This window comes from Symphodus melops (assembly GCF_947650265.1).
Source record: "Symphodus melops genome assembly, chromosome: 9".
NCBI classification, from domain to species: Eukaryota; Metazoa; Chordata; class Actinopteri; order Labriformes; family Labridae; genus Symphodus; species Symphodus melops.
This window is the reverse complement of record NC_136699.1, coordinates 7,597,197-7,620,917: the sequence shown is the minus strand read 5'-3', so window position 1 is coordinate 7,620,917 and position 23,721 is coordinate 7,597,197. Positions and strand designations below refer to the sequence as shown.

Here is a 23,721-nt window from a genome sequence, read left to right as displayed (position 1 = left end):
GATACCTTACAAAGCAGAGATAAAAACAACCAAGTAAAAACATCCATAAAAATAACATTAAAAACACAAATGTGCAGGATGTAAAGGATTTATGAGACCGAATGTGTTCAAGATGTCATTTTAAAAATGGAGAGTCAATATGTGTTTGTGTTTTCCAATGTTCATATCTCAATGTTGCCGATGCAATTTTGGATTGATTAACTCTTCTCCTACACACCTGTCTTATGAAATACATGTAGTTTATTGTTTGTTTAAGTTTCAGCACTTTCTCACACTGTCGGTCGTTAAAATGAGAGATTGTATTGTTTTAAGAATTAAGGATGTTTTTGTGAGCCCCAAGGGTCAATACAGAAAGACAACCACACAAAATGTGGTATTAAAAAAAATAGAAATGGATATAGAGTTGAAATGTTCTGAACATTACTAACCACTTGTTAACTGTATAAAATAATGATTCTCAGGTAAGAAAGCCACACACACTGATACTATTATTGTATTAATTAATTTGTATTGTATTAATTTCTCAATACAGATTCCTACAATTCTGATACACTGGATCTTTTAATATCAGAGCGGATGTTATGACAGTCTGGATAATAATGCTAACTGAAGTTAACTTGCTTTGTTTGTGCAGAGCTGAAGTTTCACTTTCAATGTATGTTTACATTAAGATTTCATGTTAGCTACGCTGTGGCTCCTCAAAAATAAAGATGACATCCTGAAGATCTGTGACAGTGTAGACCTCTACCAATACCTGCGCTTCTTTACCAAGACCATCTTGACAGCAGGAAATGCTTCATGTTAACCTTTATAAATGAACAGTGTTATAATACCTGTGTGTGTTTGTCAGTGACACATCCTTAAAGTTTCTACTGTGTTCACATGATAAAAGTTTTACACTGTGTGCACTGCTGGTTAATATTAAATGTTCTGCTGTTATTGCTGTTCCCACATAAATATTCCATTTTTAAAATCATTGGTTTTAATTTCTTTGTTAAATTTTTAGACATCATTTTAAACTTCTTGATAATTTAGCAGACTAACTGATGAATTAATTGGCATATAAAAATCACAAGAAATGTTTTATTTTCCTTCACTTTCACACTAATGCCAAGTGCCAAATTGTTTACTAATGCCAATAATGTAACAAGAAAATGTGTTCAAGTCTCAAATGAAAATGTGAAAAACACTGTAAAAATGTTGTTTTTGTATTATGTTTATAGTTTGCATTTGTGACACTGATTTAGCAACAAGTACAAAAAATGACACTTGTCAAATTTAACGTTTTATTTTTCTTAAAAAACAAATATACATAAGAAATGATAAATATAAAAAGTCAACCAAGAAAAAGAAATCTTCAATGTTACAAACAATTTCTCACTGCAGAGAAAACCTAAACACTAGTGTCACACCTGACAGGTAAACTTACGTGTCAGCCTAAAGTCTTCTGTAGCATCAAGTTAGCTCGAGTTAAAGTGTGAAGAGACGAGTCGTTTTGAATCCAGTGAATCTATTAGCTGATTATTCACACCAGTGATTCAGCGCTAACACATGAACATGCAACAGCTTCTCTATGAACTACAGTCCTCACCTGGCAGGTGTTTGTTTTGGAACGCAGTCATCATGACGACCAAGAACTACAGGTAGGGATGCTTTAGTCATCAGCTGACAATAACAACATGAATTATAACAAGTTCAAAGTTCAACATTATGAACTTGTGTCGATGGGTTTAGAAGTTCTTTCCAGTCTGTTTTTTTTTTCTTCACAGTCTATGGTTAGGAACTGGTTCAAATGCACATAAATTCAGCTGTGATGTCATCTTTACACCTTCACCACTGAGCGACATGTTCAGGTATTTTACCACCTGCAGGTTGATTTTGTTCAGTGATAGGCTGATTGATTATATTTGAACCAATCTGATCATCTGACGAATAGTAAACATTCTGATTTGAGCATCCCTGACCCATATCACCTGTCCACATTCAGCAGGCGGAGCTACTTCTCTGCATGCTGATTGGTCAGATTGTTGGTCAACAGAATGAGCTAAACAGTTTCATTCCAACAGAGTGAATGTATTCATATTTATACTTAAGAGCTACAATGAGAATTGCAATCTATAACCTGAGTATAATTCAGGTTTGTTATCTTTATTAAAGAGTTTCTTTAAGTAGAGTTTTCTCAGGAGGTTCAAACCAATTCTGAGATCAATAAACAGCATTCTGTCTTTAATATTTTACTTTAAATCTGGACCCATCTAACACACTGGTACCAACTCACAAACACAAAGGTATATCCTTATTTAGCCACTTTAACTTTAGAGATGATTAGGAGTCAGCAGATCATTTTCAAATCAGTCTGAAACTTAAGCTAAAGTCCAAGTTTAATAAGTTTGATGATCACTAAACAATCTGTTATTTCAATGATTCATAGTATGTACTGAAAATAAAAAATACATCATTTTCACAATAAAAATGTCAAGGAGAGAAATGCATCCATCAAAAATTGGAGACAAACTCCTGCACACTGTCTAAATTGCACAAATACATTGGTTGGTTAAAAAGATCTGTATATATAGACATTTTTTAAGTGTCTGTACTTTTTGTAAAAGAGATTATTTTGTTGAAAAAACGTGGTTTAGAAGTATCAGGGGTTTTGACAACTTCCATCCTCTGTAAGATTTTGAATTTGCCATTTTTTCCCCCCCAAAAAATAAATCATTGTAATATTTTGTTGTTTTCATCATAAAGATAAGTCTATCATCATCCAGCTCTCTAAACATTTACTCAATCAAATTAATTTAGTAATAAGGTTGTGGTATAGGTAAGATTAATTTACTTATATCCAACAAGTTGATTTTTTTTTTTCCAAATCAGCATAGATAAACACTGGCAATCATTTAAATATTTCTACTTTTAATCTGAAGTTTTTATTTAATTCTGGTTTCAAAGAATAAATACATAATTGAAGACTTTAAGAAACTGAGATGACCTTTCTATTTAAATAACAAATATAGCACTTATTGTTTAAGCTCAGCTCAATCTGTTTAACTGATGTTGGAATGAAACTGTCAGCAGGTTCTTCTACCCGGCAACAGTGGTCGCATGTTTCAAAATAAATGTATGAATGAGTCTGAGAAGCAGAATTTAAAAGTGTATCTTAAAGTTGTTTTTCTATGTGTGTGTGTGTGTGTGTGTGTGTGTGTGTGTGTGTATGTGTGTTAACATCTGAGCTACAAACACTTCATCTAAAATACTTGAGAGCTACTTTAAATTGACGTCAGTGTTGAATGAACTCCATCTTTAGTGCAATTAGTAACCATGTTAACATGCTCGAAGCGTCACTTGACTCGCTCCTTTTAAACACACATGCTCTAAGAAATTTAACAAAATCTCAAGAGTTTCTGCAGAAAGGAAGAGCTAAGACAGACTGATCCGTTCAAACATGAAGAGCTGAGATAGACTGACCCGTTCAAACATGAAGAGCTAAGACAGACTGATCCGTTCAAACATGAAGAGCTAAAACAGGCTGATCCATTCAAAAATGAAGAGCTAAGACAGACTGATTAAATATGAATTTCTGAAACAGACATCAACTTTTAAAGTGCTCTTAGATCAGATCCGTTCAGTTCGCCTCTGTTCTGCAGAAACTCTAAGTTTGTTGTTGAAGTGACGCAGGTGTGTTTTTATCTCACAGCAGGGGATTTTGGGACAAATTCAAACACACGTCATCATCACAGAAACACGTTTCTTTATCAGCAGGTCTATGACCATTTTGAGGCTGAATCCAAACATCAAAGCTGCAGGCTTTATTTTAAATTGAAGTCATTTAAAAATGTTAACTAGTTCTGTGCAGTTTTGTTGCAGTACTGCTGGTCGCCACAGTGACTGCATGGAGGCGCTATGTCACATCTATTATACATGTGTAGAGCTCAACATTGTGATAAAAATCCCATTCAGTTTCTCCATAAAAGGTTTGATTATTATCTGTGTCATAACCATCCAAAGTAGACTTACCACAAGCTACCTGAGTGTGAAATTAGGGTATATGCTCCCTTACAAAAAACACATTTTTATGATATCAGGAGTGCCAGTTGCTTAGTGGTTATGTTGTGTGCCCTATGTACAGACCCCAACCCCAACCCTCTGCTGCATGTCGTTCCACACTCTCTCCTCCAAACATGTCCTGTCTCTTTTAGCTTTCCTATCCCATAAAGGGAAAAATTACCCCAAAAATAACTTGTAAAATGTATGTATGATAATGATCTCATTTGAAATTAATTACAGTACTAACAATCCTAAATGTTATAGCCCGCTAAAACCATGGAAATGTTTCCCGTCCCCACGAATCCGGGCTGCTGACTTCTACCACTGAAGTTCAACACACTATATACACTACAATATATCACATCAGTATTATTAACAATGCAGACCCTACAAAAAGGTCTGTGTACGTTTTGAAAGAAGCCAGATGAACTATCATTCTTTTGGTCTTGTTGGAATCCCAGTGGATTCTGGGATGTGCAGTTTCTTCACTCCTGGAAAAAGTTATGTACACAGTCTTGTATTTTGGCCCTTTCTTTGTTTCCCTCCCCCCAAAAATTGTGCTGAATCAAATGTTTTATTGTCACAATTGTTGGGATAGCTGGTTCGAAGATTAAACATATTGATAGAAGGAATTTCTGAAATGTTGGTGGGAATTTGGATGGGGAACATAACTTGCAAAACCAGAGCAACCCAAGAATTGTGCGATCACTGTTGAGCTCTATTAAGACTGTGACAGGCTTCGTCTCCATGGCAACAAAAGTTGAGGCTCATAGTGCGATCAGAACACGATGGAACATTCCATTTAAGAAACACCTAAATGAACACACAGCTTCTCTGTTCACACATTCTGATCTGATCTCTGGATTACGTTAATCAAATTCATTTAATTTTTCATTGGAGTCAGAAAGGAAAGGTCAGTGGTTGGAGTCTGCAGGGCGATGTTTGGATTCATCTTGACAACCCAAACTGAAGGGCAACAAGGCAACATTTTGGGCAACCTAAACAGGCAACAGGGCATCAGGGATTACCTCAGCTGAACCGCCTCCTTCATATCAACAACCCGTCAACATTTAGTCAGAGTTGACCTGTAACTCTACTGAATGTTTCACTAATATTTACATGAAACAAACATCTACAGTTCCACCTGAAACCCACTGAAGGAGCATACCTATCAGACTCTTTACCTATTCTGTGACTGACAGCTGACTGACAGCTGATTGACAGTTGACAGTAAGCTGATTGACAGCTGACCGGCAGCTGACTAATGGTTGATTTGAAGTTGAGTGACAGCTGACTAACAGTTAATCGATAGCGAACTGTCAGCTTATTGAAAGCTGATTAACAGCTTTCTGGAATGAATCTCTGACTTTAAACCATCCTAGCATGTTGAATCAGCTGAAGCAGGAAGACTCGTTGATGTTGTTGTGATCACACGATGCAGCTTGTTTTATTGCTGACTTTCACCTGTGCAGGAAGCTCTGCCCACACACCTGCTGCATTCTACTTGTCTGGATTGAATGGAAAGCCTTGAATGTGGTGGAGGTTTCAGACAGTGATAGGGAGGAAGACAACAATTTATCAATCATCTTCATCACAGATCAGCTTACGTCCCTTATCAATGATCATGCCCCCTTAACCACCAGCAGGGGGTGACAGGAAAAACCACCTGCACCATGAGAGTCATGTGACTGACAGCAGACAATATGCAGACTGAGGCTTAAACTAAGCCAACACCATCGTGCTAACACAGTTCCAAGGCAATGAAACCATGCTAACACCGCTCATCAGCAGTTAAACCTGGAGTCCAGTGGAGGATGATGGGAGTTTGTTTGTTTTGCAGGTTTGTCATCAAAAACTGAAGAATTAAACACAAAACATGTTGACCGGATGATAAAGTCAATCCACAAGCTTCTCAGAATTCATCCTGAGGGGAGCATGTCGTGCCGGATCCAGTTTATCTCAATAAATCACACAGTGGTTAGCATGTTAGCGTTACAGAGCTGCTAAATGTCTCGGTTTCAAAGTGTTGTGTTCAATGTGTCAAACAGCAGCTCTGTTCAAAATAACATGCTAATACGTTAACAGTAGCACGCCAGTAAGAGTGATAGTTTGGCTTCCTCAGGAGTCACATGACTCTCACTTTGTAGGTTATAGCCGTTTGTGGAGAGCCACCCCGCTTCCTCAGGTGTGTTTGATATGTTAGCAAGGGCTCCGCCTTTATGATGATTTGTCCAATATGGCATCTGAAACAGGCGTCACACTGCAACTGTTCAACAGGCCTTCATCAGCTGACCAACAGCAGCCAATCAGATCCCTGTTCCAGCTTGTTTCTATGACGACAGCTCCACTGACAGATCTCATGAACCATTTAGCTGCTGTGCTCTGATGATGTCACAGCGCTGTGATCCAACATGGCGTCCAGCTGAAGAGGGTGTGGTTTTTGAAAAAAAAGCTGCAGAGTGGGCGGGCGATAAGTGGATTTTATAAAAAACGACATCACTACAAAAAAAATGCATCAGGCGGTTTAAAATCTGCAGCGCTTCAATATAAAGTGCTTCATTACATTGTTACATAGTTTGTACAGTTTGTTATTAAAATATTGTTTTCCCTGGAGTGAAACCATAGTAAACATGTTACACGTTGGTAAAAATAAACTTCTGGAATGTCTCTGTTTTTTTTTTAAGAAGTCCCACTGGCTGATTTACGTCAAGCCGAGCTTGTCCCCGGAGCCTGAAATAGGAAACGAGTCCAAAGGTTAAACCGTTCATTGTTCTCATAGATGTCAACATACAGGAAGGAGATGGCGGCGTGGTTAATGAGGCTAATGAAGGTGAGAAAGAAGCATCGTGATTGGAGCATGATGAAAAAAAGAAAGGTCATGAGTCCAGATCCAGAAAAAGCAGAAACTGTTTTATTGTTATTGTTTTTGACTTAAAAGTTTTTCCCAACACTCAAAAATGTCTTTATTATTTGTCTGTGTGGTTGTTATCCATCTTTTATTTATTTATCCTAGTTAGTGCCTGGTTGAAATCAGAGATATTTGTACATGGGAATGTTTTTGTGTCTTCTGTGATAGTTTTTATTTTCCCGCTCTTTAAGATAATTGTGTCTTTTTCCATGTCATTTGGAGCCCATGTTTTTTGTCTTGTGTCTCTATGTAGTTTTTTTTGTCTCTTTGTAGTTTCATGAAGGGAAGCTGAAACGAAGTTAGCCAAGATGATGTTTATTTTTCATCAGAAGCTATTCAAATGATTTTCTGTAGATTTCTGGAAACCTGAGTTCTGCTTTAGACAATGAAAAACGTAATACCTTTATAAAAGGCAATGCTATAGGCCTCCACTGGAATGAGTCCTAAAACCGGAAGTGAGTTAGCATTTTAGCACCATGGGGTCTATCCTCTCAAACTCAAAGGGTGGTTTGGATGGGTTTGTGGTTAGCCGCCTGAAATAAGGTCTGTGGTAAACACAAGCTTAAGAGATGTTGGCGTTTTCTTGTCTGACAAAAACTACGCTAATACCCCAATTTGTGGATTTTTAAGTTTTTTAACATCCTTAAAAAGGCGGTTACTAACAAGTAGCTAAATGAGACTACAGTGGTTGTCGTCCAACTGTGATGTAGTTCATTATAGCATATAGGTTTTTACATCTTCTGCATTAATGCTTAAAACATAATAAAATGGTTTATTTGTGACGGTTATTCTGCTGAACAAAACGCTTACGAATCAGAAACTTGTTTGCCACAGAATTTCTTTTCTGCAATGATCCAAAATTCAATGCAAAATTCCCATAGGCAAAATCTCCCATAGACACCACGGCAATGCTAGTTCCAAGTTGGCTTATAAAAATACTTCTCATGTGGTTTGTTATCTATAGTGAGTGGACAAAGCAGCTTTGTTTCAAGGTGTAATAAAGTTCACATGGCATGATGATGGTGAGGGTTATCAATACATCTCTCAGATTATTTTGTGTTCAGGTTAAAATGGACTCCGTCTAAAAATATTGATACTAACATTTGAATTGTCTCCTTGATATCTGGTCTGAACATGACTCACAGCATGAATCACAGCAGTTCATGTTTGAACATCTGAGCAATCGGTGTGGACCCAGCAGATGATATTTTTTATTATTAAGACTTTTAATTAAACTTTTTAAGCAGGCAATAAACTTGTTCTCCAAGTTTAACTGACAAGACTGAATCAATCTGAAAACCTTATAGCTCAGTGAACCCGACCCAGAGATGATGTTAATGTAAACACATGTGGAGCTGCATCATCTGCTGAGTCCGTAAAGCACGACAGTGAAAAAATAAGGCCAAACACAAAAACAGCTGAAAAATAAATTATTTTTAAAGGTTTAAATATAAAAGTAAAAAAAAAAAAATACAAATGAACAGAGTCTATGATATGTGGTTCCAGATGTTAAAGAAGAAGCAGCAGCGATGAGGATGATGATGGTGGTGATGATGATGATGATGAAGAAGGAGGCAGGTTAGCATGCAACAGTGTTCTTCCAATCAGTTTAAGACAATCTGTGTTTGTTAGCTCTTGTCCGTTAGCACGTTTGTTAGCATGCGTATGGCGTCGGAGTTAGCACGTCTGTTAGTACATGTCCGTTAGCTCTTGGCAGAGAGGACGGCTGATTTATTGCTGGAGGGGGCGAGGCTTGGCGTGTGCAGCATGCTGACGAACAGGAAGAGGGTGGAGGTGGGAAGGTAGACGCAGAGGAAGAGGACTACGTCCTCACTGAGACAGAGGATGAAGTCGCTTTGCTCTGTCAGCACCCAGTCCACCAGCACCCCCACCAGCAGGTAGTACACCTGGAACTCCTGAAGTTCCTCCCACTCCCCTCCACCCCCATCAAGCCCCACTCCCTCCTCCTCCTCCTCTGAAGAGCTCTTCTGCCTGGCCACGCCCCCTTCAACACTGCTGTCACTCACCATGGGCTTCATCTCCGCCCTCTCAGACACAGCTTCCTTAACCCGGCTCCGCCCACGCTCCACCGCTCGTTCCAACCGCCTGCTGTTTTCTACAAACTCCTGCATAGGATGGACCAACAGGGAGCAAGGTCAAAGAGATGGGTTGGGATAAAGATGGAGGGTGATTAAAAAGGTGGAGCACAAAGAGAAGCAATTCTCTGCAGCATGAAGCCTGAAAGGTCAACAGATCGGTTTGATTTAAAACACCTTCAAGACTCACAGTTATATTTGGACAATGTATTTATTATTTTAGATTTTAAGATTGGCGGATTGATTCTTCCCAAGCTTCCACAATTTCCAAGTCTGAGTCACCAACCATCCTTTGTCCATCCATCCATTATTCATCTACCATTAGACGGATCAGAAGTGTGATAGCACTGTATTGTGAGAGCACACCCTCCAGTCCTAACTTCCCAATCTGCCACTCTACAGGTCCCACTCGCTCTATACGAGTCTGAAGAGTCCCGTTAGCCATGACAGCCCAACAATGTCCAGAGCCTTCTTTATTATCCGGGTTCACTTCTTTCTACTGTCTGACAGAATCCCCAGTCAGGGTCAGCAGTTCTAAAAGCTGCCGGATGACATTAAAAATGTTCGCAATAGATGTTCGAGTATGACAGATCAAGACATGAGCTAATCAGACCCATAAGACCACATGGACTGCAGCAACAATAAAATGTTCCCCGTTCATCCTCACTTCACGTTTAGGATTACCTGTTCTGTTCAACAGCCACTGCTATCATCTGATCCAACTCAGAAGGCTGACAGATCTATCTGATGCTACATTTTTTTTGGCCTGAGGTGATCGAAACAGTTGTCAGTAAGTACCTGTTTGGTTCAAAATATGTACTTTTTATTTCTGATTTGGTTTGAGGGAGTCATGGTGAACAGAGAGAAGGGCGAAACCGGCATTTCAGGACCAGGACTCGGGAGGATGTGGATAACAAGTCTGCAGCCTTGTTGAGATTGATGTGAATGGCTGGAGGTGTTTTTAGTGTGCTGCTTTCTCACCATCAGAGCTTTGTCCATGAAGAACTCCTTCCCCGGAGTCCCATCATTGTACTTTGTGTCGATAGCGAAGCACAGGAAGAGGACATCCACCACGATCTCAAAGATGGATAGGAAGCAGTGAGCCACGAGGAAGGAGAAGAGACACACAATGATCAGGGGCAGCAGCCACTCAGCGTAATCTCGCTGGTAGTTTAGGAGGAGGACGCCGGCGAACGCTGTTGACGTCACAATCAGGATCTGAGCAAACAAACACAAAGTCAGAAAGTTATTTCAGGGTAATTATTTCTACTTTTTTCACAGAAAGAAAATGATAACCAATAGAGGACTACGAAGAGAATAAATTCACTGATTCAGAGGTCAGATTTCTCTTCAGTTCAGAGTAAGACATATCAACATTTCAACATCATCAAATATCTTACAACATATTTCAGGTATGAACCAAAATATTTTAAACATGCATGAACTATACAAAGAGAGTGCCTCAGTATATCAAGGAACACCACTGCATCATTTGGCTCATAATAATAGCCTATAGTGACTGTCTCACCTTTCCCAGGAAGAGCACAAAGTCTCCGATGGCGTTGATTGTAGCGACGCGCAGAGCGTTCTCCACCAGTATCACGAAGGCGTCACGAGCAGACGTGCAGAAACTGGTGCTGTTGATGGCCGTGGCTGCATATGCATTCTGGGAAATAAAACGCATGCCAGACAGGAAGTAAGAAAAGAAGAAGAAAGAGACGCAAGTGGGACAGAAGGAAAATATATATAAATAAGAAATAAAACATTGGTGCGACAGACAGGGAAAAAAAGAGAAACACAGGTGAGACAAACAGGAAGAAGACAGAACTAAACAGGTGAGGAGCAGGTGTGTGACGTTACCTGATTGAGATAGTTGAGGCACTTCTCCAAACACCACAGACAGCAGATACAAGTTTTCAACAGGCAGCGAGCAAACGCATTCTCCTGATAAACAAAAACATCATTAGCTGATACAAACATAAACAAAGGCAGCATTAGTTAATTAAGCATACATTGGTATCATCACTGCCTTATAAGACTGAGCCTACTTTAAGGATAAAAACAAAAGGTATTATAAAAACGTCTTATACATGACTTTTACTGGATGACAGAATGAATACATACCTTTCCTTTGAGCTGGTTGTGTATGTACATGAGGATGAGTCGGGGGATCTTGACCAGCGTGATGATAAAGGATCCTTTGGCGACAGTGCCCAGGTGATACCTGACCAGCCTCAGGACAGAGGACAGGATGGGGGTCAGCGGGAGACGGTTCTTGTCCCTGAAACACAGAGTTCTCATTGGTCCACTTCACTGAGTCTCATCACTGAGGGAGTGATTAAATATATCTGAGTAATAAGTGTTATCATAATATAATAAGTGTCATCATAATCTGAGATGTTTATGAGCAACAGCATTCACTGTTTCACTTCAACATCAAAAGTAGAGTTGTTACAATATCAGAATTGTAAGCTTTGATATAATTCTACTAAGACTCACAATATCTGTACCCGTTTGATACCACAGTAACAGAAATAGAAGTTCTAGACGCATATTGTTGGGTATTTTTATGTTTTTAAGTTACAAAATGTTGCATGCAAACTGTCTAAATTTCACAAATGTGTTTGTGCTATTCGTCTCACCAGCTCATTTGAGTGGAGCTGGTGAGGAGCAAATGCTCTTTTATGAACGTGCTCACTCTCTTTCTCTTGCTGCAGCTTTCAGTCAAAAATGTAACTGAAGATCTGAACTTTTTTACAGCTACAGTACTCTGATATAATCCAACATGTAAATTACAGAGACTGTATCGGTTCATTAAAAACACGTGGTATTGAAGTGGGACGGTTGACACACCCATAACATGTGAATTTCGACTGAAGACTTCATGTTATTGATTTGTGCGGCAGTTTGGTTTGTTTTTATGCATGTTGACAACCTTGATTACAAAGCTAAAGGCTGTGAGCTCTGAGGTTAGTTATTTAAAAGGATCAAAAAAAATTATCCTGCACAGAAACACATTTGTGTTGCCATAACAAATAGGGATCAATATCATGTGGCTTTTACTAGAATCATATCTAAGTTTGAATTTCTGGTATGATGAGGACTCTGCTTAGCTTCACATACATTATTGTCACATAGGGAAACAGTTAGCTTAGCATAAGGCTGGACACAGATGAAAAGAGAGCGTCACCTGGTGAAGTAGTAGGTGACCACGGCACCGGCAACAGTCATCTGCTGACAAGCCAGGATGAACTCAGTGATCCAGATCAGACCCACAGCGTGGTACCAGGTCAGGTACTGCAGAGAACCTGTCAGTCTGAACTCAGTCAGACCTGTCTCCTCATTCTGCTCCGGGTTACCTGCACAAGGGGATGTAGGTTTTTAATCAGTCATGGTAAAGTCTACCACAGTTCCCACAATGCACTGGGTGATGTAAACCGGAAGCAGAAAACAGGAGGTGGAAAAAGTAATCACATAAATGTAGTTCTGTCGTTTTATTCTGATTTTTAACATTTTCAAAAATGATCCAGAATCTGTCAGTAAGGTCAGGGGATCAGAAACATGTGACATCAAAGGTTAAACTGACCCGTGGTCCCCAGGAAGAGCAGAACCAGGACCCAGTAGATCCAGAACAGCAGCAGAGCCAGGAAGGTAACGAAAGGCTGCAAAGTGAGAAGGGGAAGGTGCAGGAAGACTTTCCCTGCCACGTGAAACAGAGCGATGGTCAGAGAGACACGCCTCCTCATGAAGAGCATCAACAGGAAGAGGATGATCTGAGAGGAGAGAGAGAGAGGAATAAAAAGAGAGAGGGAGGGAGAGAGAAACAGGTAATCATCTAAACTTTTCTATTGTATATCATACTGAGAGTGAATGTTCAGTGTTAAGCCCCGCCCACATTAGTGCAACAGCTGATTTTCGTACGGTGAAGACTGTGGCGGCGGCAGCGTAGACGAGCAGCGCCTGCCCGCTGTCCTGCCTGACCTCCTCCTCCTCCTCCTCCTTCACCACTTTAGAGGAGGTGTCGTTCCCATACAGCCGGTGATCAATGTACAGCCACCAGAGAACGCTGGTCCCCCCTGAGGACACACAGGCACACGCACACACACACACACACACACACACGTTTACTCAGACAGCTGATCAATACTATGCGTTGTTTTTATTAAAAACTACTGAAACTCTAAAAGAACTTCACCTGTTTCATAAAACAGGGCTTTAGTACATTTGCAGGTACACTCCAACCTGATGTCTAAATTGTACAAAATCATGATGTTTTCTCATGGATTATTTTAAAAAGCTGCCATCAGGGATTAAGTGGACGTATAACTACCGTAAATTCCGGACTATAAGCCGCTACTTTTTTCTCACACTTCGAGCACTGCGGCTTCTACTCCGGTGCGGCTAATGCATGGATTTTTTATGGGGGACAATGAGCTTGTGCCGCAAAAACATTTGACTTCGTCACGTCGGATCTTAATATCAGTCATTTTGCGCTTCATGCACGCACCCTCATCATGGAAAACACACGGAGAAATACATATGATGCAGCTTTCAAGTTAAAGGCGATCGACCTGGCTGTCAAAGAAGCTAACAGAGCTGCTGCACGTTAAGATGACACTGACAGCGACAACAGAGACTGAGGAAGTGAGTAATGAAGTCATTCTGAGGCAGTGAATGGATGGACTTTTTCTTGTGAAATATATTACGGTCATCTTTTTCATCAGCCGTGTTACAGACACCGTCGGCTAGGCTTCGTGTTGTAACGGTTCATGTTGTAAAGTCAGTAGTTGATAATGTGTTCATAATTCCGATTATGTGGAGAGTCAGTGAATGCACCAGCGAGAACGTGTTGAGTGGCTGTATGAGAGAATGCTGGGAGAGAGAGTTGGATTGTTACGGCAAGTTATGTGTTGCTCTCTGCTGTAAACGGCGTGGTCACGGCCGACAGTGATCGGGTTATTAAGTTATTATTTGAACGCTCTCGCCGTCCTTTAACGTCCGTACGGACGCTACAGTATTTGCGGATGTTACCGGTAGCCTACGTCTGTGTAAATAGCTCTTGTTATAGCGTGGACACCTGCGGCTTATAATCAAGTGCGGCTTATATATGTACAAATACATTTATTTACTTATTTTTAGCCGGTGCGGCTTATATCCAGGTGCGCTCAATAGTACGGAATTTACGGTATTTATGCAATTAGGACAGTGGGCATGAATTTGCTTTTTGTCTATTTAAAAAAATCAATTACCCAATATTGGGCGTCTAGCACTTCTATTTTTGTTGACAATAATAGGAAGTGACCTCACCGAGGGATCCAAGGACGACCAGCGCGGTGAGGATCCAGACGAGGACGGCGGAGATGTAGCGAATGATCACCATGAGGATCATAGAGAGGACTAAAAGCACACAGAGGACAGAGATTAGACTTCATTTAATTGATAAAAAAAAAAAAAAAAAAAAATCCTGAGCGAACATGGCAGTCTCAGGAGGATTCATAATAAATAGTTTAAACAGACTTCAGTCTCACCTAGAGCCAGCACACACAGTCCGATGATGATCTCTTTGCTGCTGGCGACGCCAGCGATCAGGCGGTGCAGGACGCTGTTATCCCCCACAAACGTCACCACGGCCTCCGCAAACTTCGCATAACACGAAACATCCAGCGGTGTGCAGCGGTTAAACACGGGGAGGGGCTTACTGAGGAGCGCACACAGGGCACAGGTCAAAGGTCAGAGGAAAAAGAAACACTGCGGCAGATGTCAAGCAGGTGAGGCAGGGCTTACCTGGGGGAAACAGGAAGTTTGGGACATTTGGAGAACCTCTCAGGTAGACCAGGATATTTATGACCCGCTAACTCGTAAGAACACAACTCAGAGCCTGAAACAGGAAGACACAGATAAGTGATGACATCATAACCTTCTTTATATTATCATATTAACCAGCAATACCAGCATCATCATCCACTTCATCACTAATTATCTATTATTACCATCATCATCATTCCCACAACCACCATCATTATCTTCATCACCATTACAATCATCAGCATAATCATCATCCCCAGAAACCACCACCGTCACCTTCATCATTACCATTATCACCATCGCATCGTCATCATCATGACCACCATCATCACATCTTCAGCATCTTCTTCACCTCCACCTTTAGCACAATTACCACCATCATCTTCATCAAAACCATCATCATCGTCAATATTATCTCCACCACCACCATCATCATCACCATCTTCTTCTCTATCACCATCATCATCACCATCTTCTTCTTTATCACCATCATCATCATTATCAGTAATTGCCATCATCATCGTCATCATTCCAACAACCACCATTAGTATCTTCATCACCTCCACCTCCACTATCACATTCACCACCATCGTCATCGACATTATCTTCACCACAATCATCACCTCCATTTTCATCACATCATCACCTCCATTTTTAGCACCGCCATGTTTATCTTTTTAGTGCAGACCTGCGCGGAGAAGGAACTCAGAATCAAAACTGTTTTCATACAAGCAGGCAAATATTGTTGACTGTAGTTTTTCACTTGAACAACAACATTCAGTTTGTTTATTTCATCAGGGCTGTGGTTCACAAGGATCCTCTTTAGCATGGTTGATCCGGATCCTTTGTGGAAAGCTAAGCTAACATCTTTAGCATGTTGTTTCTTTATGGTTCTGTCACAGAGGTTTCTTTCATAAACAACATGGCTGCTCAGTAGCTGTGAGGTCACTTGATGAATCGTCCGTCACGTTTAACAGTGAACAGACTGACAGCAGCCATGATGGAGGACAAACGGAGCACAGTGGCACCAAGATACAACACACAACAACTGCCTTTGTCACTGTACAGAGTGTGTGTATGTGTGTGAGTGTGTGTGTGTGTGTGTGTACAGCACTGTACACTGAGAACACTTCTGCAGACATCAAATCATCATCATTACGTGACAACAAGCATCCGTAGGACTGGTGACATCACTTCTTCCCTTTGCGTAACCAGTGCAGTGAAGCTACGACAGACGAGAGGAGGGAGGGACTCTTTGTCTTTTGAGAATCTGGCTGCAGAGTTTCTGACAATCTGAAGTTGGGCAACTGCTTTTGTACTGAGGCAGGTAAAAAAGGTATCACAATAATCCAGATGTAGATCATTGATTAGACATTGCAGTGGATCAGACTTCAAAGTCCATCTTTTTCAAAAGACGGACTTTAAAACAGACGGTGAAACAGATTTTTAATTAAGCAGTTAGATAATCCACTGAGATCCAGACCTCTTTCACGAGGCTGAGACTGGACTTTTTTTAAATAACGTTTCCAAAGAGAAGGTGGACCCCAGCTGTATGATGAGCTGGGGTTTTTTAAAAAGTGCATGACATGAGTAGTACTCATTTCAATTCATTGCCTGAATCACCATCAAACACACAAATCTGTTTATTTTAGGCCTTAAAATAAAAAGAAAATCACAAACAACTTCAGTATTTTAGGAGAAATATTTTCTTTTGATGATCAGTTATTTAATTTATTCTCATTAAATTATAAAGACAATTAAAGTCTGACAGGGTGGGAGTCTGAAGCCCCTTTTTAAATGAAAAGTCACATTAACAACATTTTAGATTTTAGAGGCTAATTATTGATGATGGTTTAAAAAGTTATGAGTTGTGTTTTCACTCAAACATGAACAATATAAATAGTTTCATGTATTACTCTTCTGTGGCTATAAAATATAGAGTACACCATTAGATTATCAGTAAGTAGAAATCAAATAATTAATAATTTAATATTTACATTTTTAGTGCAATTTATACAAAATATTATCTCAAGACCCTTTACAGAGCCTGCAGGTCCTACTCTTTTTTTCTAGAAGGTGTTTCTTCATGTGTCTGTAACCAGGAAACATACAGAGAATAAACACTGTTATTGTGTGTATTTTATTACAATAAATACAGTTAGTATATCTGCTCACACAAACAGACTCCAAATCCGACTAACAGCTGATCCAGCAGTGATCAGCTGACACCATTATCACAAACAGACGTCACTAAGCGTGAAGTTTCCCCTGAAAGAACACTGTGTCTCTGAAAACGCTTTCCTTCCCTTTGTTTCCTAACTTCTTTCTATGCATCTCCGGGAGGGACGAAGACGCAAGTGAAGGCTGCATGGACGCAGTTTGAGGGAAAGGAGATGTGGTCCAGGTGTGCTGTGAATGATGTGACTCACCGTTGATCATGGCGAACCTCTGCAGGTCCTGGTAGGTGTTCATGGTTTCAGGAGGGCACAGAGACACACACAGAGCCACGGATTTAATTTTCCTCTGAACGATGTCGATGTTACACGGGTCCAAGAAGAATACAAACCTGCAGGGTACACAACACACAGTATGTCACTGCACCACACACATTAGTGCACCTGGGATCATCAAATTAAAGGCCAGCAGAAGCGAAAACTATAAAAAGCAGCTTAAAAAACATCTTCATGTTATGTATCTTTCTTTTTCTTCTCTTTTTATCCCGTGATGACAATCACTCACTTACTTGGAACAAAACAGTAACACACAGGCCTGTTACGATTTGCCCCAAACTGTTAAGGTACAGGCCTCAAGGTTCGATGCATGCAGTCACATGATGACTGCGTCTTATAAAAGAGGAGGTAAAAGGTAATCACACAGCAGTATTCACACCGTAATCCAGAATCATCTTCTATGAAACAACAAACAGCTGTGGTAATGTTTGGTTATTGTGAAGCATCTTAGTTGTTGTTTTTGAGGTACTGTTTCCTATTATCATTATTTCATGAGATGTTAATTTGATAACCTTTTGTTTGTTCCCTTTGGTAATCTTTAAGTTCTGAAAATAAACGTCAATGTTTTTATACATTTTTCCAATTTCAATAAAAGTTTGGAAAAGAAAAAAAGAATGGCAAAGCGAAACCTGTGCTAATGTCATTATCAAGCAGCAGCAGCAGCAGCAGCAGTGAACCGGTATGTCAAACAATGGTTCCAGCCACAGCTCGACAAAGTCACAGCGTCTAGACCCCTTTCAAAGGCTGAGGTTTTCAACCTAACAGTGGGAGTGATGGCTTTTGTGACGGGGTTAAAAGTGGATTTGTTTAAATGAGACCTCCAGGGGACTTGACTATTTTTGGCAACCATCACTTTGACTCAACACATATAAAGGCTGCTGGCTGTTTTGTTGTTTAAAATCATTCAATACAAGGTACTTGTATTAAAGGGAGCGGTGCTACACGTTTACACCAAAAAAAAGGTACATTTACATTAAGCAGAGGAATTAAATCTGCACAAGACGGACAGAAAACATTATGCCATCCTGCAACACATGAAAAAAAGGTCTATTTCAATTTGAATGTTTTTGGCATTCACTGGTGATGAATTCGTAAGGACAATGGTTACAGCTACAAAGTGCAACATTTTGTACTGCAGAATCTGCATGTTGGCACTTGAAAATAAGAAAAATGTACAACAGTGGAGGAGACGCAGACAACTCCAACAGGAGAGCAGAGTGAGATAAAAAGAGAGGGAATGAGTGAGGGAGAGGAAGAGGAGGGTGTGACTTTGCCAGTTTGGTCTGTGGCTAGCAGGGAAAAAATGTAAAGACACTGACATTTCATTGTTGGTCGACGTGTGACATATTTTGGTATTTATCAGCCTTAATGCTTCCTAACCTAATTACATTTTAGTTAACTGCTCAGTCTAAACTTCTTAATGTGCATTACTGAGAAAATGCAAAATATACAGAAATGATTTGGATGTCAGGCCATGATCAAATAATTCCAAACAAACAGACGTGCTTTATCTTTCATCAGTGTGCTGTGCAGTCAGGTCGGTTTAGGGCGGAGTAAGTGCTTCTTTAATACCATTCTGAAAACCGCTTGTAATTCAAAGCAATCTCCTTAGTGTGTGCGTGAAGAAATCCCTCTGAATTATTGATAGAAGCATATTATTATTGTTTTAAGAATTTCATTTGCTCATACAAACATCAGCCTTGCTCTGACGCGTGCAATTAGCGAGGGCAGGCACGCCTTTCTACTCCAGCTCTTATTGGCTGATAGAGGCTGTAAACAGCGTATGCTGAACGAGGTATCATCAATTTCAAGCGTTCCTTGAAACTTTCTGGATGTAATGTGTTTGGATTTAGTCTTTCACTGGATAAGGACCATGGGGACTGTTTTTTAGGAAGAGTAGATTAAATCTTCAAATGGTAAGTACCAGTAAACATTGTTGTTTGTTGTGGAGGAGTGTGTACCGTCTGTTTGTAAATGGACATGTGTAATATTGTTGTAAGGTCGTCGTAATGCAGACTTAATGTCCTATCATAGAATAAATTGTTATTCCAACCCTCGATGACGAATAGTTGAATGATTTGACGATCATTCAAAGATGGGCAAAATCTGACAAATCAGGTTCAACTATGTTAAATCGTGCACATACTGAAGGATTTTTAAATTCTTAAATATATTGAGAATGTTAGAGACCCCACACATGACAACAACTTACACATGCCAAATGAATCGAGAAAGGAACTAATGACAGATTTGACAGTGTTGTTCTTATAGCGTGTGATGTGCAACAAAACAACCAACTCAGCACACCCCACACTAACCAATTCATTCATCAACAATCCGGGTCTCAGACGTGACTGAAGATTCAACAAACTTGATGGTCAAGCTAAATATGGCTCGCTGTTAGCTGGTATATTTTATCAGGTAGCAACTGTCCTGTCCTTGATCGTCCCACACAACAGGATTCCTGATGATATTGAACATGTTAAATATTTACAATGAATGGGATAATCAGCCCGATACCTAGGGTAGTGTGTACCCCACTTATAGGTCTTTAGTCTGGGACAGGCAACGTTTACATAAAGTCTGTCAATATGAATTTGACATCACAATCATGATAATAATCCAGGTTTAAATCTGCTCTGGAGAGGAATGAGGCTCAACCTGGAGAAGCATACACTTCATGCAGGCAGCTGTTAGGCAGTGAGGTTGTGAGCTTTTTTTTTTAATAGGCTCACTCAGGGAAACTAGCTTTTGTTATCATCAGCGAAACATGTGTCATGTTAATTTGTCTTTGCGAAATACTGAAGCGTGGGAGGAAGGAACTTAAGTCCATACTGATGGGACAGCTTTGTGCCTGTTTTTTAAGTCCTGTAGCTCTGATGACATCGTGGCAGTTTGTGAGCAAATAATACCAAGGAAACACTTCTCACTTAAAATATCCTGCATGTTCTGAGTCAACCTCTCTGTTTGGACAGCACATTTGCTGAGCTAGGGTATTGTTACCCCCTGCTTAGAAGATAGTCCAAAGCACCACATTTGATTAACTTACTGATGAACAATTTTCAAAATGTTCTCCTTCCTCACTAAAATGGCTCACAGCCAGATGAAACCTGCTGGCAAGCCGAATTCGGCCCACGGGTCATAAGTTTGACACCCCTGCTCTAGAGTATGGAATCTGATCTAATCTGTCAAGGCGAGAGTCCCACACTGGTATTAAGCCATCAAAAATGGTAAATTAATTCCTGCACAGTGTCTTTATTGTACAAATACATGGACAGTATTGTCCATGGCAGTAAACACAGCTGAATGAACAAACTCTGTAATGAAATCAAACTCACTTTCTGTCTGTGTGGTCGAGCCCACTGAGCCGGATGCCTTCGATCTGCTCGTTGCGTTGACCACAGGTGTTGCCATAGCTGTCGTATCCATATACCAGACGTGCTGCGCCGCCGGTGGCAACAGTAAATCCACAGATGCTGCCCTGAAAAAAAGAGAGATTCTGAAAGTCAGTGGAGATGTAATTTAAGTTTCAGATGAACCTTTTCAGACTGAAGGACATTTAAATGATAATCATAAATAAAATGACTCAACCATTAGCAGGATGTTTCTCATAAGCTGTGAGCAGAGTATTCAGAAGCTTTAATTCAATTTGAATGAGCTCTGATCATGCACTATGATTTATTTTTAAGTTTGATTAACCTAATTTGTTGGTTATATGAAAATCACAGAAACACACACCTGTGATGTCAAACAGGAAGTGTCAAAAACACGTTTGGAACAGTCAATCTATTTTCAGGGTATGATTGATTCATCTCTCACACAGGACATGTAAACAAAGTGAGGCAGCTGTGACGTCACACAGGTTGTCTGCTTATAACGATAGTTATATGAACAGGTCATGTGTTGAGTGCTGGCAGTGGTTACCATGCCAACGCAGAAGACGGTGAAGAGCAGGAACCAGGGCAGGTCTGTGCAGCTCCGGTCCTCCAGCGGTCTCCATTCTCTCTTTGTCCTCTGAAACACACACACACACGAACACACAAACACACACCGTCACGCCATGATGCGGGCCGAGCCGAGCCGGACCCACCCTCAGCCTGTCCCAGGCCTGTTAGCCCGGTGTAGGTACCAGATCGGCTCTGCTCGACGTTCATCTCAAATCACATCACAAAGAGCTACAGCTTTTAGCAGGCCACGGTTACCCGCCTGGCCCCGGTCCCGTAAACAGGCCCCAGTAACCCGCCTGGCCCCGGTCCCGTTAGCAGGCCCCCATCAACCCGCCTGACTCTAATTGGATTACAGCCGCTGGCTCTAATCCCGGCTCGGCCCTCTCCGCTCCCCGGCTCCGCTCTCCCTTTCCCGGTGACAACACAAACACACATCGGGGTTCTGCTGAAGGACACCGGAGGAGGGGAAGGATGGTAACGAGTCGAGCTGATCCGGGGCCGTTCCGTTCTTACCTCCGTGCTACCGCAGCATCCCATTGCAGTCAGGGTGACAGTGCCCGGACCTCACGGAGCTTCACGGAGCTTCACAGAGCTTCAGCTCGGCAGCAGAGGGGGGGTCTGGAGCCCGGCAGCAGAGGGGGTCTGGAGCCCGGCAGGCGGGAGGGAGGAGACGGACAGTCCCGCGCGCTCTGCCTCATGCACTCACTGCGCGATCCCGGAGCGAAGACGCTGCTGACGGTCACTGTGAGTGCTCCGGCCCGCTGAACATGCTACTGTCAGTGTCGAGCGGGGATTAACAGCCGAGGATTTGTCCACCACACTTCCTGGTGGCCCGTCAGGTGCAGCGGCCATTCATCTCATTGCGCATGCGCAATTAGCGCCCGTGCCGGAGCGGAGGAGCTGAATAACAGCGGAGCTGCAGGTCCTACCCTGAGTGACCGCTGAATACAGTCTAAAGATAGAGTAGCGCTGTTTCCTCCACTGGGAACATTTTACCTTGAACTTCTCAGTGTGACCATAGGACACACATCTATACTGTAGTAGTCAACTGAAGTCCTGACTGTACTGAATGTAGTACTGACTGTCGTAAAGACTGTACTGACTATTTGATTGTACTGAGTATAGTACAGTAGGCTTACTGACAATAGTACTGACTGTGTTTGCAGTTCTGTCTGTAGGCTACTGACTGTATTGGATGAAGTAGGGCCTAGTTACTGTCTCATTGATGGTATTAACAAGTACTGGACTGTATAGACTGTAGTACTTACCAAAGGATTGACTGTACATCCTCGATGTACAGTGGCAGGCCTACTGCCTGTATTGATTGAGGTACTGACTACTACTGAATGTATTGACTGTAGTATAGGTACTACATCATGGGGTCAATAGTCAGCCCACATGGACTTTCCACGTGTGCCATGTTGATGAAACCATGAGGCCCACAAAACGTGCCTTGTTCTATGATGCCCACTTTTCCCACTAATATGTATATCCCATATCAGGCCTACACAATTTGCCTAATCAAGCCCACTGGATATCCATAAAGTCTACCTTTAACCCAGGTGAATGGATGGATGGATGTGTGGGCTGGGAGGCGACTGTAGCACTAATGACCGTACTACTTGACTGTATGGACTTTATTGCCTCACATACAGAAACTGACACCTGGCTACCATATTTTTTACAGGAGTTTAATTAATTTACACTTTATTAATCCCACGAGGGGAAATTCGGTTTACACTCTGTCTAACACACACATAGGCCGAGATACACACTCATGCACAAACAGGGTTCTAGTGACATGCATTAATGGCGAGGTCTCAGAGTGAGGGGGCTGCCCACAGCGAGCGCTCCAGAGCAGTTTTGGGGTTCGGTGCCTTGCTCAGGGGCACCTCAGCAGTGCTCAGGAAATGGACTTGGTCCGTGCCGGGACTTGAACCGGCGACCCTCCGGTTCCCAACCCAAGTCCCTACAGACTGAGCTACTGCCGCCCCCAACTTATAAGAACAGAGTATAAATACTGACACTTTTTTTTTTAAACATTCACAGTGTATACATAACCCGGTAGCATTATTTTACCATGATATTAAATAAAGTTAATGGGGTACCTATATGTATATACAAGTATCATTTGAATGGCTTTTGAGATATTATATGTTGGGTTTTGTTGGAAATTGCCAATGTAATCAAGTGATATTGTGTTGTTACTGTAAATATTAAATAACAAATATTTTTATTTTATGTAAGGTAAATACAGCTGTCAGATACCTGCAGAGAGTTCAAGTTATTTTACCCTTATCCGGAGCCGAGCCTGCTGCTGAGAGGACAATGACACACGTTTAGGCTCCATGATCCAGGAGGCTCCTAAATAGTCCTGTTGGGTCCTGGATAGTCCTGGAGGTACCTGGATA

The 23,721-nt window shown here is 41.2% G+C and overlaps 1 protein-coding gene across 3 annotated transcripts; it reads right to left on the bottom strand.

The window, feature by feature from the left end:
• Positions 1–1,269: 1,269 nt before the first annotated feature.
• On the bottom strand, positions 1,270–23,686 carry slc44a1b (solute carrier family 44 member 1b). Of its 3 annotated transcripts, XM_079352662.1 has the most exons (16): positions 23,604–23,686; positions 21,288–21,377; positions 20,702–20,844; positions 17,283–17,419; positions 14,833–14,926; positions 14,577–14,746; positions 14,356–14,445; positions 12,970–13,124; positions 12,635–12,821; positions 12,239–12,407; positions 11,173–11,329; positions 10,909–10,992; positions 10,577–10,714; positions 10,030–10,266; positions 8,980–9,078; positions 1,270–6,774 (listed from the first exon to the last, which is right to left on the bottom strand). In XM_079352662.1, exons 1-16 carry the CDS (start codon positions 23,658–23,660, stop codon positions 6,751–6,753), a joined length of 2,031 nt encoding a protein of 676 aa, XP_079208788.1. In that variant the 5' UTR covers positions 23,661–23,686; the 3' UTR covers positions 1,270–6,750. The 3 variants fall into 3 exon arrangements, with proteins under 3 accessions (XP_079208788.1, XP_079208786.1, XP_079208787.1); XM_079352660.1 differs by lacking the exon at positions 1,270–6,774 and having other exon boundaries at positions 7,252–9,078; XM_079352661.1 differs by lacking the exons at positions 1,270–6,774; positions 23,604–23,686 and adding an exon at positions 21,824–22,999 and having other exon boundaries at positions 7,252–9,078.
• Between the last annotated feature and the right edge of the window lie 35 nt (positions 23,687–23,721).

Coding starts and splice junctions, on each gene's coding strand:
- slc44a1b (XM_079352660.1), bottom strand. CDS start 23,660: ATGGAGCCTAAACGTGTGTCATTGTCCTCTCAGCAGCAGGCTCGGCTC. Junction 20,845..21,287: donor CCGTCTTCTGCGTTGGCATG/GTAACCACTGCC, acceptor TCTTTTTTTCAG/GGCAGCATCTGTGGATTTAC. Junction 14,747..14,832: donor AAACTTCCTGTTTCCCCCAG/GTAAGCCCTGCC, acceptor TGCGCTCCTCAG/TAAGCCCCTCCCCGTGTTTA.